Here is a 13,034-nt window from a genome sequence, read left to right on the forward strand (position 1 = left end):
TTCTGCACCAGATCATAACACGCTCTACACCTGATATCACAGAGGCTGCTCTGGACACTGAGCAGTGACAGAGCAGTCCCCACCTCAAGTGCTGTGTGTGGTCTTGGGCACCACAACATAAGGAAGATATAAAGCTGTCCAAAGGAGGGCAGAGAGGATGGTGCCACAGCATTAAACCTGACAGTGTTCAAGAAGCATTTGGTCAATATTCTCAGGCACATGGTGTGACTCTTTGGGATGTTTCTGTACAGCAGGGCCAAGAGTTGGACTTAATGATCCTTCACTTGGGGTCACTTCCAACCCAGGATATTCTATGAATCTGTAATTTTAATGGAACACGAGACAGGAGTAACAGTTGTCAGCTTGCAAGCACACTGGTCTTCACTACTCACAGATTTTTTCCCTGAGGCTTTTGGAAGAGTGGGCTGCAGTATAAGTTTCAAATATATTGTATGCTGCTAATACATTTCAGTAAAATCAAGTATCTCTTTGCCAGCTTTATCACTTAATCTTCCCTTTTGCTTTCTCTCAGAAGTGCCTTAGAAGTTTTTCTCAACTGGTGACACCTTTCTGTAACTTCTCTTTGTAAGTCGAGCTTATGTTTTTCAGTAATATTGATAGACTGCTCATTATCACTTTCTAGTTCCTTGCTCAGTTAAAACTCATGGACTACAGCTTGCTGGTTGGAATTCATGATGTTGAAAGAGCTGAACAGGAAGAAATAGAGTGTGAAGAGAATGATGGAGAAGAGGAAGGTGAAAGTGATGGGACCCACCCCATTGGAACCCCTCCAGACAGTCCAGGAAATACACTGAACAGCTCACTGCCTTTGGCTCCAGGGGAATTTGATCCAGCTATTGATGTTTATGGAATAAAATCCCATGAAAGTAAGCACTAAGAAATACTTTTATGTTAAGATGGTTTGGTTCTTGTATCAGAGTCCTAAAGTCCTCACAACCATGTGAAGGCAAATGTAAACTGAACAACAGAAGTTCATTCTGTGGAAAAGGAAATTTGCTGTTTGGTGCAGCAGAAAGGAGATTTCTATAATGCTTAGCTATTCCTGTTTACCAGTTCTTCAGCAGTTAATTCATGGGGTTTTCACCCCTTCCAGGAAGCCTAGTATCTATAATTGGTCTTTTCTGGCTGATAACACCATTAAACACAGTCTAAAAAGAATGAGAAAAGAAGCATTCCAAGTTATATTTCGGGTTTTTGGTTGCTTTTTGAAAATTTGTGCACTCATACCAAATTTGTGTATTGCAGCTGAGAAAGTCATTATAAGGAGTGTGTAAGAAGCCTGAAACTGAGTTTCATGTTAGTGTGTAAAATTAAGTATAACTAGCTACCTGTGGCTGTTCAGGACAGGAAAGTTAGCTTTTCTTTTTGTTTATAAGCATTGACATGGATAAATACATAGTTTTATTAATAAAGAAAATACGATCTTAAGCTCTACCAGGGGAAGTTTAGGTTAGATGTCAGGAAAAATTCTTCACTCGAAGAATGATTGGGCACTGGAATCGTCTGCCCAAGGACATGGTGGAGTCAGCATCCCTGGATATGTTTAAAAAAAGACTGGATGTGGCACTTTGTGCCATGTTTTAGTTGATGAGGAGGTATTAGGTCATAGGTTGAATTTGATGATCTCAAAGGTCTTTTCCAACCTAGTTCATTCTGGGATTCTGTTTGTTGACACAGGAGCGTTACATTTCATGTAAAACTTCATAGTTTTTCCACAAAGATGAAATCCACGTTACTTTAACTGAGCAATAATGCCTATTTCTGTATGCTAGTTTTTTTTATTTTACACTCATTTAGGGGTTCTGCATTATATATGAATACAGTTAAATTCTCAGTTAAGGACAGCTTGAACTTGTGGGTTTTTGCATCTTGATTATGACTGACATTTACCTGTCTCAGCTGCTCCTTTGTTAGAAGGAGTTGTTAAGATCATTCTTAAGATATTTCAGCAGTCCTTACTGCCTTGTGTTTGCTGTTTGCAGATGCACCCAGGAAGGAAGTGTACTTCATGGCCATTATTGACATTCTTACTCATTATGATGCAAAAAAGAAAGCTGCCCATGCTGCAAAAACGGTAAAGCATGGGGTAAGTATCTGGGTTGTTTTTTTCCTCTTACTCCATTTATATTCATACTTTTTTGTTTAGTGCCCTGATACAGGACAGTTCAGTAAATCTAGGGAAAGGGGAAATAGATCAGAATTTTTTTCAACTTTTTTCAAGTTTAATGTGCAATAAAAATGTACAGAATAACTGCCACATACCTACAAACTGAGAGTGGAACTCCTTTTTCAGCTGTGTGTGCAGCTTTCTCATCCACAAAGAGGTCTAGTGGGATGCTTTTTAAGACTTTGTCCTAAATTTGTGAGATGCACCTTATTCCTGCAAGCAATACTGTTCACCACTCTATGAAACCTGTCATGAATCTAATTTCAGATGCAGGGCCCTAATGATGGTTTCATTATTTGGTACAGCCTGCTGAAAGTTAGTTCTTCAGCATATAACATGGCTCACTCTAGAATACGTCTTCAGGGAAAAAAAAACCCTACAATTTACAAAATCAGGCATAAAAATATAATTTATATATTAAATACTCAGGGACTGTTCAGTGAAGGCTTCTGTTTGGATGACATTATTTAATTTTGACTGAGATTGCTGCTTAGCAGCAGACACCAAAGAACCATGGTGGAACAGCCCAGTCTTCCAGATTTATGATTTATATCTGTCATTATCACTCCTGTGGTGATTTAACATTCAAATTTCATAAACTTCTTAAAAAAAGCAAATTCATTCTTGAGGCTGAAATCCCTCTTGTGTCTAACTATCAAAAGGGTCAGGGCATTGTGGGAAATTTTAGGCAAAGGACTCTGGGCTTTTTAGTTACAGTAGAGAATGATGTGACCTGCAAAGGCCTGTAGGAGGTATTTTTTTGTCTCTAAAGCAATGCTGTCATTACTTTATGCTTTCTGGGCAGCTGAAAGTTGATGCAGACCATATGCAGCCATTATCTGACAATTAATACTGAACTTTGAAAGTAGCAGACTTTAAAAACACACTTTTGGCTTAAATAACAGATAGAAATACATTGTGAGTAACAGATATGATTATTGAAGCTGATTGTGATTAGAACTTTTTACAGAACTTTACTTTCATACACGCATTTTATTTATTTCTTTGTCTCCATCCTGAGCCACATGACACTGAAGTTCATTGATTAATTGCATGCATGCAAATTTCCTCTTTTGTAAAACAGGAAAAATATAAATAAAAATGTGGGTAAGGCTGTGAAAAGCTCAAGTAAAAATATGAATGAAATCACGACTTCATTGAAATAACAATCGTATGGCTTATTCAGTGAGTCCAGATTTAAATACATAAATGTTGAAAAAGTGTTACTCTTGCCATGTATTTCAAACCAGGCTATGTAACATTCAGATAACAATACATGTTACACAACTATTGACATGCCAGATGTAAGTATGGCAATTCAGTGTTCTCTGTATGAAGGCACTGCTGCTCAAGAGACCAGAATCTGCTGGTGAATCAGTGGGTAACACAGCTAATGTGCTGTAAAAATTCGTATAGAAGTAAAGAGAAGCATGGAAAGTAAAAAGAAAATGTTTCAGAAATGATAGATAGCTGTTACAGGGGTGAGTCCTGACTATCAGTGTCCTCCTGTGAAGACGAAAAAGACCAGTAAGAGCAGTAAGATTCTACTTGAGGGCCATTACAATCTGTGTTTCTAGTCTCTGGTTCTGATACTGCACATGAAATTTATTAACATCCTCAATGACAAAAGCATAAAATAAAACACTGGTTCTTCCTTCTCTCTTCTCCCAATTTTCTGTACAGGCTGGTGCAGAAATTTCAACTGTTAATCCAGAACAGTATTCAAAGCGCTTCTTGGACTTTATTGCCAACATCTTGACGTAACCTATCGTGTTACATAGGACAGACACAAGACCTGGGGACAGCAGCAGTGGCTACAAGTGTAGGGAAAACAAGGAACTCGGAGAAGCACTCATCTTACAGAAAGCAACCCCTTTGTTTACATCTGCTGGCAAAGATGACTGAAGTGGGGTGGAGTACTCGCTTTAACAGCTGCCTGATATTCCCAGCATAGTTCTAGCTATTTCTGACTCTTTTGTGTGTGCAAAAAAAAAATTTAAAATAATTTAAATAAATAGAACAGCTTACTCAGAGTGCACTGTGACAGTAATACTCTGATGCTACCAGCTGAAATTGAATTAATGAGCAAAGAGGTGTGGGGTGGGGGTGGGGAAGAGTAAATGCATGTTAAATCTACAATATCGATAACAAATTGTAAACTGTGGATCAGTTTATTTTTTGAAAAAAGATACATGACAGTATTCTTCACGATGATGATGGTGGCGATAATAATGAAGACCTTACTGCGAATGTTACACCCTGCACACTGGCACTCCTTAAAAACACAGCTGCAACAGCCCTTGGTGCCAGAGGCTTTTCCCATTTGGTTCCTAGCAGTTGGGTTTTTTTCCTTTTCTTTCCTCCCTCTCCCGTTTTTTGTCTTCTTTTTCAGCACATTGCGTCAGGAAGTTCAGCCTCTCAGACATCTGAGAGCTGGCATCTCTTACCTTACAAAGAGCTAACATAATTCATGCTATGTGTACATTTTTGCTATAGTAAACTTACATTAAGGGAAAACTTTGCTTATTTCTCTTTGCTACCTGAAGTTTTCATTTCTTTTATATTCTTGCAATATAGGAACTAATAATGTTACAAGTGTAAAGAAAGCTTATCTGAAAAAGCGCATAGTTTTGGGCAATAGTAGCTCCATCTTCTACCCATCCTGAAAGATGTGCACACTGATAGAAATTCCATTCCCTTGTAATTTACTGGGAATTTGAAGTTTAAATGCTTATGTTGTACTGTTGAAATAGCGGTATTTTATTATAGATTATCCCTTGAAGAATGAACCCTGAATTTTACTGTTTACATTATTAGGAAAGCAGGGATATTTCTGAATTTCAGAGCCGTGTACAATATAAGACTTTTAAGTTTACATGTAAAGTTATTTTGCAGTACAAATGAAGTAATGTTTGTCATCTTCCAAGAGGTAATATGCAGTAGTGTAAAGTGAATGTCTCACCTCCATGATAGACTCTTTTACAATAAAATACGAAAGGATATTTCGGAGGGATTTTTCCCATGGTTGTCTTTCAGCATCAAAATGACCTGTCCTACCATTTACTCAATTTTGATTGTATAGTACATTGCCTGAAACTGTGCTGATCATGTTTAACTTGTTTAAAATTTTTAAACAACATTGTATTCCTTCTCCTCTTGTATTTTTCCCTGAAAGACTCCATGCTTGAAAGAGACAAATTTACATATGCTTCAAAGTTTATCTACTTATACACTGTGCTAATGCTGTGCCTTTAAAATTTCTTTATTGAAATTGTTAGATTTTGTAGGCAATGTAAGAGAAGTCAAACCTCCCTCTCATCATTTCTAACTGGGATCAGGAGTGCCAGCATGCCTTCTCCATAACTAATGTCAGTGCTGCTCAGCCTGCAACTGTGCATAACCTGTGTTGTGGTTCACTTCAGAGGAGCCCCTACAACAGCAACCCCTTAATTTCACTCTCTTCAGTGGCCAAAGGCAATACTGTCCCTGTTGCTGTGTACTAATTCTTCTTCCTTTCCCCGAACTCTCCCACAGGGTTTTTTGTTACATTTGACTTAGTGATGTCTGCAGCACTGTAATGTATGTGTATACTTTTGTATTGTATGTATTTAAATAAGTTGGTACTGTGGCTTGATTTTTTTCTTTTTTGTCCTCTCCCTAAACACCCTGGTTGTCTACATTCTCACCCAAGTTTCGTTTTCTGAAGCTTCTGAAGGTATGAGGCCACAGGGAGACCCTGGAGTCAAAATAAGGTACTTGGAGTACATATTTAATTGCGGCCAATGAGTGTACATTTTTAGACCATTTTAGACATTTACAGCAAAGCATTCTTTTTGTCTGTGTAGCATTTTTGTCACTCACTCTTGTTGATAAACTGTTTATTTGGACAGGGCAAGGAAGACTCATTATTGTGTATGTTAGTGCTTAGATTACACTCCAAACATGAGCAAGGCTTTATAAAATAAAGCACTTTGATGACTCACTAGGTAAATCCTTTGTTCTCGTGTGTCACCTGTGGTTTTGATTGCTCATGGATGAATTTTGGATGTTAAATGCCTGTATCACAAAGGAAAAAAAATAAGACAAAATTTAAACTTTTAAGTTTTTCACTAGATTTTAATATGCTTCTTCCATGTTTCCTTTAAGGGGCTTGAGACATTTAATCTCTGGGGTTTTGGCTCTGAGAATGAATACTGAGGTTTGTAATTGGCAAATCTATGGACTAAATCCTAGTATTAATAAAAAAACAGGAAGATCATCCACAACAGTTAATTGATAGAAGGATTGTCAGAACTTTGCTAGCTGTGATCTTATGCTAAACCAATTATTTTAAAAGTATTTGGGAGTAAGTCCGAACTTTCATGGGAAGGAGGGAGGGATTTCTGTTCTAGAATTTCAAGACTTGGATTGTTGGGGCTTTCAGTGCATGATACAGCCTGTGCTGCACATTGAAGGCAAATGGCAGAAAAGTGTCTTTTTGTCTTTATTCTGACTTAACTTTTAATTCTTTTAATACATTTGTCACCTTCTGTTTTTTTCAGTTTATTGCACAGATGTAGCAAAACAATATTTTCAGCAGTATTACCTGTAAAGTATGTGACTGAATTAATGATAAAGTAGATATACCCCAAAGACAAGGCAGCTGAGGAGCTATTCTATTAAAAGTAGGTGAGATGATAGAGAGTGGAGAGATTCAGCTTCTTAATTACTCACTTAATGATGTCTCTAGTAATCTAAGGTTGCACTTCACACAGCTGCTCCAGCTGCTGAGAGTTTAGTGTGAACATGGTGCTCAAGGAATGCTGCTCAAATTACGTGGACCATTAGCCATGGTGGGCAGCAGGCAGCTGCAGGACCCTGTGTTCAGCAGAAGTGTGCATATGGCAATGTGTAAGAAAAGGTTCTCTTTCCTGAAGGCAGTGCTGATATTCCATGTAGGATCCAGCTGTCTTGTTAATGAGAGGACTGCAATTTAAAAATTAAAATAAATAATTATATTTTAAATTCTTGAAACAATAATTTTCTATGTCAGCTGTATAACCTAAATGTATAATCTGAATTTCCAGCTCCCTCCCTTGTGCATACTTCTTTTCCAAAATAATACTAGTTAGCAAGTCCCTGCATCAAGTGGAACCATTGCATTCTGATGGTCTCAAAGCCTGCCTTTATCCAGTGTCTGCTCTCTATATGTGTTGTCCATTTGATTTCTCTCAAATTCATATATTTAATGGGGGGAGGGAAATACAAAAATAGAGAGCAGGTAACTTAAAAGAGAAATCTGTTTCATCTCTGTCTGTCCTGATTTCTCTATGGTAGGAATTATTTCTGGCAATCAGCATGTCCCTTAAAATGCCAAAGTGACAAAGGCCTTGTGTGTGAGAAGAAATCATTAATAACTGCTTTATTAAAACTGTTAAAAAACAGGTCTGGAGAGGACTTGAAGAGGTAATTACAGTCCATCCCGAAGCAGTTCAGCTGTAAATAAACATTGGTGAAAATTGGGTTAATCTTTTCCAGGGAGGGTAGTTCTATGACTTCCCTGTACTATCTCTTCCCATGCCTCACCAGCTCTATCATTACAAAGATTTTTTTTTTTCTTAAAATCTTACCTGACTATATTACTATGCTTTAAGCTCATTAATATTTGTTCTATCTACAGTGGACCCTAAGAACAGTTTATTCTCTTCCTCTTCCAGTTTCTCTTAATGTGATCCTGCCTCTATGTACTGAACAATGTAAATATTAGCTTTTGCACATATTAAATTGAATATTCCCTCTCTTATTTAACAAAATTATCAGAATGGCTTGAGCAAGGCAGAATGGCCTATTCCATTTTCTCTATTGCCTAATTAAAAAGGAAAAAAAGTTAAAATTATACTTCTTGAATTTCTGTTTTGAGAATTTTGTAGCCTTCATTTACCATCTACTCAAAAAATTGTCATAATTGATGTTTTTCATAAAGTGCAGTTTCAAAATCAGCACAGCTCATCCTTGGCTGTAGTTGTTGCTATAACTGCAATAAATTACTGCTTTTCTCTTTTCCCAAACTAAACAGTATCACAATCTTAGCCTTTCTCATCATATTCCCTTTTCACAGCTTCTTGTCTCATCTCCATTAGTGATAATCAAATAAAATAATTATTAGGCCAGATATTTAGATACAAGAAATAATTCTTGCAAGGTAGCATAAAGTCATTCTTATCCAGTACTCTGACTATTTGTAGGCATTTTAGTCATTGCCCAATATGCTTTGAGCTTATAAAAAGCTTCTGCTTTTTTTCAACTCGATCTGATTCATTCATAGTGACTCATTTGGTTTAGTAATATGTGTCCTATTGGAATAAATGGTATTTGTGTATGAACCTTGTGTCTTGAAGAGGTTTAGCACTTCCACACAAGCCTGGAAGGTAATTTAACTCATTACATTTCTGGTATTTCACCTTGCCCAAAGTCAAAGCACTCTACTTTCTTTTCCACTTTATATTTTTAAGTGGATGCATAAAGCTATTTTGTTACAAGAATATCTCAGTCACTCTAATGTCTAGAGAGCATCTGTCATACCAAGGCAGAGAGAAGGGCTAGCTCCAGTGGCTGAGCTGACAGCAATTCTGTTTTGTCTTCATCACCTGAGGATAACAGGGTCATGTTTGATTCTGGTTAAGAGAAAGTCTTGTGTTCCCAAGATGTGCCTGTTTATCCCAGCACCTTAGATTCGAGTGATGCAAAAGAATCCTTTCTGCCAAGTAGGTCTGATTAATTAGTGCCTACTTTAACCAGGCACGTAATGCTAAATTGAACTTTACACTCTGGGTCAGGGCCCTATCTTTCACACTGTGGAATTGCATAACAAAACAAAACATTTTCTGCTTTGAAAGTCTTCACTCTTTTCCCTTAGCTCAGAAGTAAGTCTTAGATAGAAATTTATTTGTACATCAGCTGCACCAAAGACTTTGTATTTAAGACGTTAAAATACCAAAATGTACTGTGCAATCATGATCATCTCTTCATAGGGTAGAATGGAAATAATCTGCTTTTAGTTAAGCAGTGATGTGCATGCTGGCCTGCTTAGTACTGCTCTGCTGCTTCAATCAGCAGAGATCTGTGTGGAAGGAATTACAGTGTTTGATCTGATTACACTGTGAAGTGCTCTGGAGCAGAATTTTGCAAGTTGTGTTTCACATGCCACAGGCTGCAGCATCTCTGTGCTGGGCTGCTCTTTCACACCAGGATGCAGCAGAGTGGGATGGCACTGAGTCAGCTGAAAGAGGGAAAACTTGAGTGCCTTTGTGGCCTTGAACCTGGACCCAGCAGTACAAGGATGGAGGTCCTGGTCTGCAGGGAGAAGAATGTGCTTTCTGTACAACACAGTGACTGGGCACAGCCAGCACTTCAGGCTTCAGGAGAGGAAAGTCCTGCTCATCAAACCTGATTTCCTTTCATGACAGAGTAACTCAACGGGTTGATCAGGGGGACCCAGTTGATGTAATGAGATTTTTTGATGCTGTCTCTCACAGTGTCCTTCTGCACAAGATGTCCATCTCACAGCTGGATAAACACTTCATGTGATGGGTGAGCAGCTGCTCGTGGGTCAGGCACAAAGGGTGACAGTGAATGGAGTGACCTCAGGCCGGGGAGCTGTCACTAGTAGGGTTCCACAGGTTGCAGTAACAAGGGTTTAGGGTAAGAGGAGAGCACAAACCAAAAAACCTTTTCTGAAGTGGCACGGAAGAGACAGTACTGAGGCCAGTAAAGAAATAAAGCTGAGAAGAAGAAACAAAATAAAAAGAAGCAACAGAGAATATACTCCCTCGGTTTGGCATTATCTGCATCTGCTCTGGGGTCAGGGAGGACAGTCCCACATGGGGGAAGAGAAAAATCTCAGACCATAAGCACTATGATGCAAAAGGAAAGGCATAAATTACTACATACAAGCATTTTACAATAATTACCTTTTTCACCTGAAATAATGGGAACAGTGCTATGGTGTAAGATTGGGAGTAGTAGAGTGAATCAGAGAGAACTGATCAGCTTAGAGAGCAGATGATAGCAACCCTAAAAAATACCCTAAACCCACAGCATATTTAAAAGCAATGTAGTAAAAGGTTCAAGGAGATATTCCTGCAAAATGTAATTAAACTGCTGGACTTGGGTCATATGATAGTATGTTGATACAGAAACACTGAGAAGGAAGATGGCTACATGGAACATTTCCATCATCAAAATAAGCTCTTTCTGTGACCCAAACCAGTCTGTGGAAATGCTTTATTTGGATGGGATATTCTCTGAACAGAAACATTTCCTCGTGCTCTATGTAGCCTGGATCTCCTACTGTTTTAACTCAGCCTCTTCATCAGATACAGTCCCCACAAACACCTTGTGTCTTCTTTCAGAGTACCAAGTTGTCTGGCCTAACACAATTATGTTCATGGGCACATTTGGGCAAGGGAGAGCTGATAGAGGAGCAGTGTCTTCAAATGAGAAGATGGGTGTGAAAAGACTGTCATTCTCTTAAGGTCCACTGTGAAGCAGCTCTTCCTTCTCACCTACTGGGAGTTCACTTAGAGCCCTCAGTTCAGCCTTTAAGTTAGCAAACAGGGCTCCAGTTTGCCTTCTTGGAGAAAGTGCATCATGTGGCTCATCAATTCATTGGATGATGCTGCAGTGGAATAGCAGATCACAGCTCATATCCTAGAAGTCACCTAGTCTGATATATACATAGCAATTGAAGGCTCATGCTTTAAATGTATGGTTATTCTGAAGAATTAGAGTACAAATGTTTTAAATAAAAAATGCTTTCCCAAAATGGGGTTCTGTACTTATAAACATCAAGAGAAGAGCTGCTGTCATACATGTTCTTGTGCTGGTGATCAGGACTCATTATCCAGACCCTCTCCAAAAGCATGGTGCCCTACATGACCACTGAGCAACTGCACATTTACTACCAAGATTATTACTGAAACAGCATTTGTCGAATTCTTGGCAAACATGGCTTCACAGAAGAGAAAGAATTTACAGAGCTGCTGTTACTAGTCAAATTCCATTACATACTAAAACTAAAAAATAAGCTTTTTCAAACAGGTGAGAAACAAAGCAGGTTGCATTCCAGGATGGACAAGTATACATCTCTAATTTAGAACAAGAGGGTAGGAAACATTACACAGTGAACCGTGGCCGACCTCAGATACCCAGAAGGTGAAGATTGAAGATGATCTTCAAACAGCCAAGCTTTATGCTGTTAAATGCTTTATAGATCAAAATTATCAGCTTAAATTAATCCATGCTTTATAGGCAGACAGTGTGAAAAATGCAGCTGGGACACAATAGGATCAGAGTAACCAAAGTCAGGGAGTAAATGAGTTGCACAGGCTGTGAGTAGAGCAGAAACCCTGCTGTGACCCTGCTCAGAGAGAATTGTGCTTGCTGGACCTCATGGGCACCAGGGCAGACATAGCTTTTGCAAGGCAGCCACAGCCCACAAAAATACAGAGGCTGTGTCTGGGAGAACGGAGTGGTTGGAAAAAGCCCATGTACTCAGACTTGCAATGTTTCCAAGCATACATTCTATCATACATAGGGCAACTAAGGGAGAGAGTTTGCATAAGAGAGTTACAGGACTTGCCAGCTCCTAGAAACATAATTCCATGGCCAAGCATAACCAGAGGGCTATATTTACAGTTTCTCCTGAAGATAAAAGGTGGAAAAATTCAGATAGTTCAAACAAATCAGGCAAGGATCATATTTGAACATATTTCCGGACCTTTTCAGCATTTTTTACTAATGTTTGGGTTTAGATCTTTCATATAATACGGATATTGCCATGAAGTCTCAGCTAAAAAAATTAGTTTTAGATGTTAACTGCCAAGCTCTTTCTAATTGTTGCTTTCTGCTAAACAAAGTAATTTTAAACAGACCTCCTGTGTAGCTTAATGTGGCTTGTAAGCAAGCTGCCTACAAAAACTGCTTTATCCCCTTCTTGTTTATTCCACAAATCAAAACGTTACCTTCCAGACTAATTCACAGCCTGGAGTGTACTGCTCTGGTTTTTAATCAGAATAATAGAAAATGGTCTCATCAACTTCCTTTGCACTGCCCCCTGTGCAGTCACAATCAGGTCTGGCTTTAGCTGTGAGTTTCCTATAGCAAAGATTTACGTGGTAAGAAGCAAGTCGTACTATTTCTGAAGTTCATTCTGTCAAGCACATGTTATTACTTCAAACCATTATTCATTTTGGAACACATTCAACACATCAAAAGAAATCCAGAGGCATTTGAAATATTTTCTAACTTACAAATAACTAGAGTTGGAAATTATAACTTGATCCAAAGCCCAGGAAAGTCTCCATCTAAATTCAATAGTTATTGAACCAGGTTCTTCAAGCATAACCTTTTCATCATCCATGACTCGTACAAATTAGTCCCTGTGAAACTAAAAGGTGTTGCTGTTTTAACAGTGCCAGCATAAACTCGAATTTCCAGTCTTTCTTTCCATGGATCTAGATATATCTTGGTAAAAGTACTTATGTTGTTAGCCCACATCCCAGTACTTCCTTATGATGCTTATTGAAGTTATTCTGCTCTGTACCAGCATAAGACCTATGACTGTTCTTGTACTGAAAGCTTTACAGCATAACTGCAGCTTTAAAAGGATAGTCAAACTTCTCACCAAAAGGTTTAGTGAGTATAACTATATGAAGTATAATGAGTTAGCAAGACAGATGTTTGAGCAGACCTTCTCCTGAACAGAATCTTCAGTCCCGTTTGCCTAATGCTCCTGTAGTACTTAACAGCCAGCTCAAACATCCTTTCAACTGTCAAATAAATTCCCACAGACCAGATGAGAGCAGAA

At 38.4% G+C, this 13,034-nt stretch overlaps 1 protein-coding gene across 4 annotated transcripts in view; it reads left to right on the plus strand.

The window, feature by feature from the left end:
- PIP4K2A (phosphatidylinositol-5-phosphate 4-kinase type 2 alpha) overlaps window positions 1–6,179 on the plus strand; it is a 107,102-nt gene extending 100,923 nt beyond the window's left edge. For all 4 annotated transcript variants that reach the window (XM_014882204.2, XM_088160568.1, XM_088160573.1 and 1 more), the window contains 3 exons: window positions 644–887; window positions 2,004–2,107; window positions 3,872–6,179. In XM_014882204.2, coding sequence (XP_014737690.1) covers window positions 644–887; window positions 2,004–2,107; window positions 3,872–3,952 — 429 coding nt within the window. In that variant the 3' untranslated portion in view covers window positions 3,953–6,179. The remainder of the gene's footprint in view (window positions 1–643; window positions 888–2,003; window positions 2,108–3,871) is intronic.
- The last annotated feature ends 6,855 nt before the right edge of the window (window positions 6,180–13,034 follow it).

This window comes from Sturnus vulgaris, chromosome 1, assembly GCF_052056855.1.
Source record: "Sturnus vulgaris isolate bStuVul1 chromosome 1, bStuVul1.hap1, whole genome shotgun sequence".
In the NCBI taxonomy this organism is placed as follows: domain Eukaryota; kingdom Metazoa; phylum Chordata; class Aves; order Passeriformes; family Sturnidae; genus Sturnus; species Sturnus vulgaris.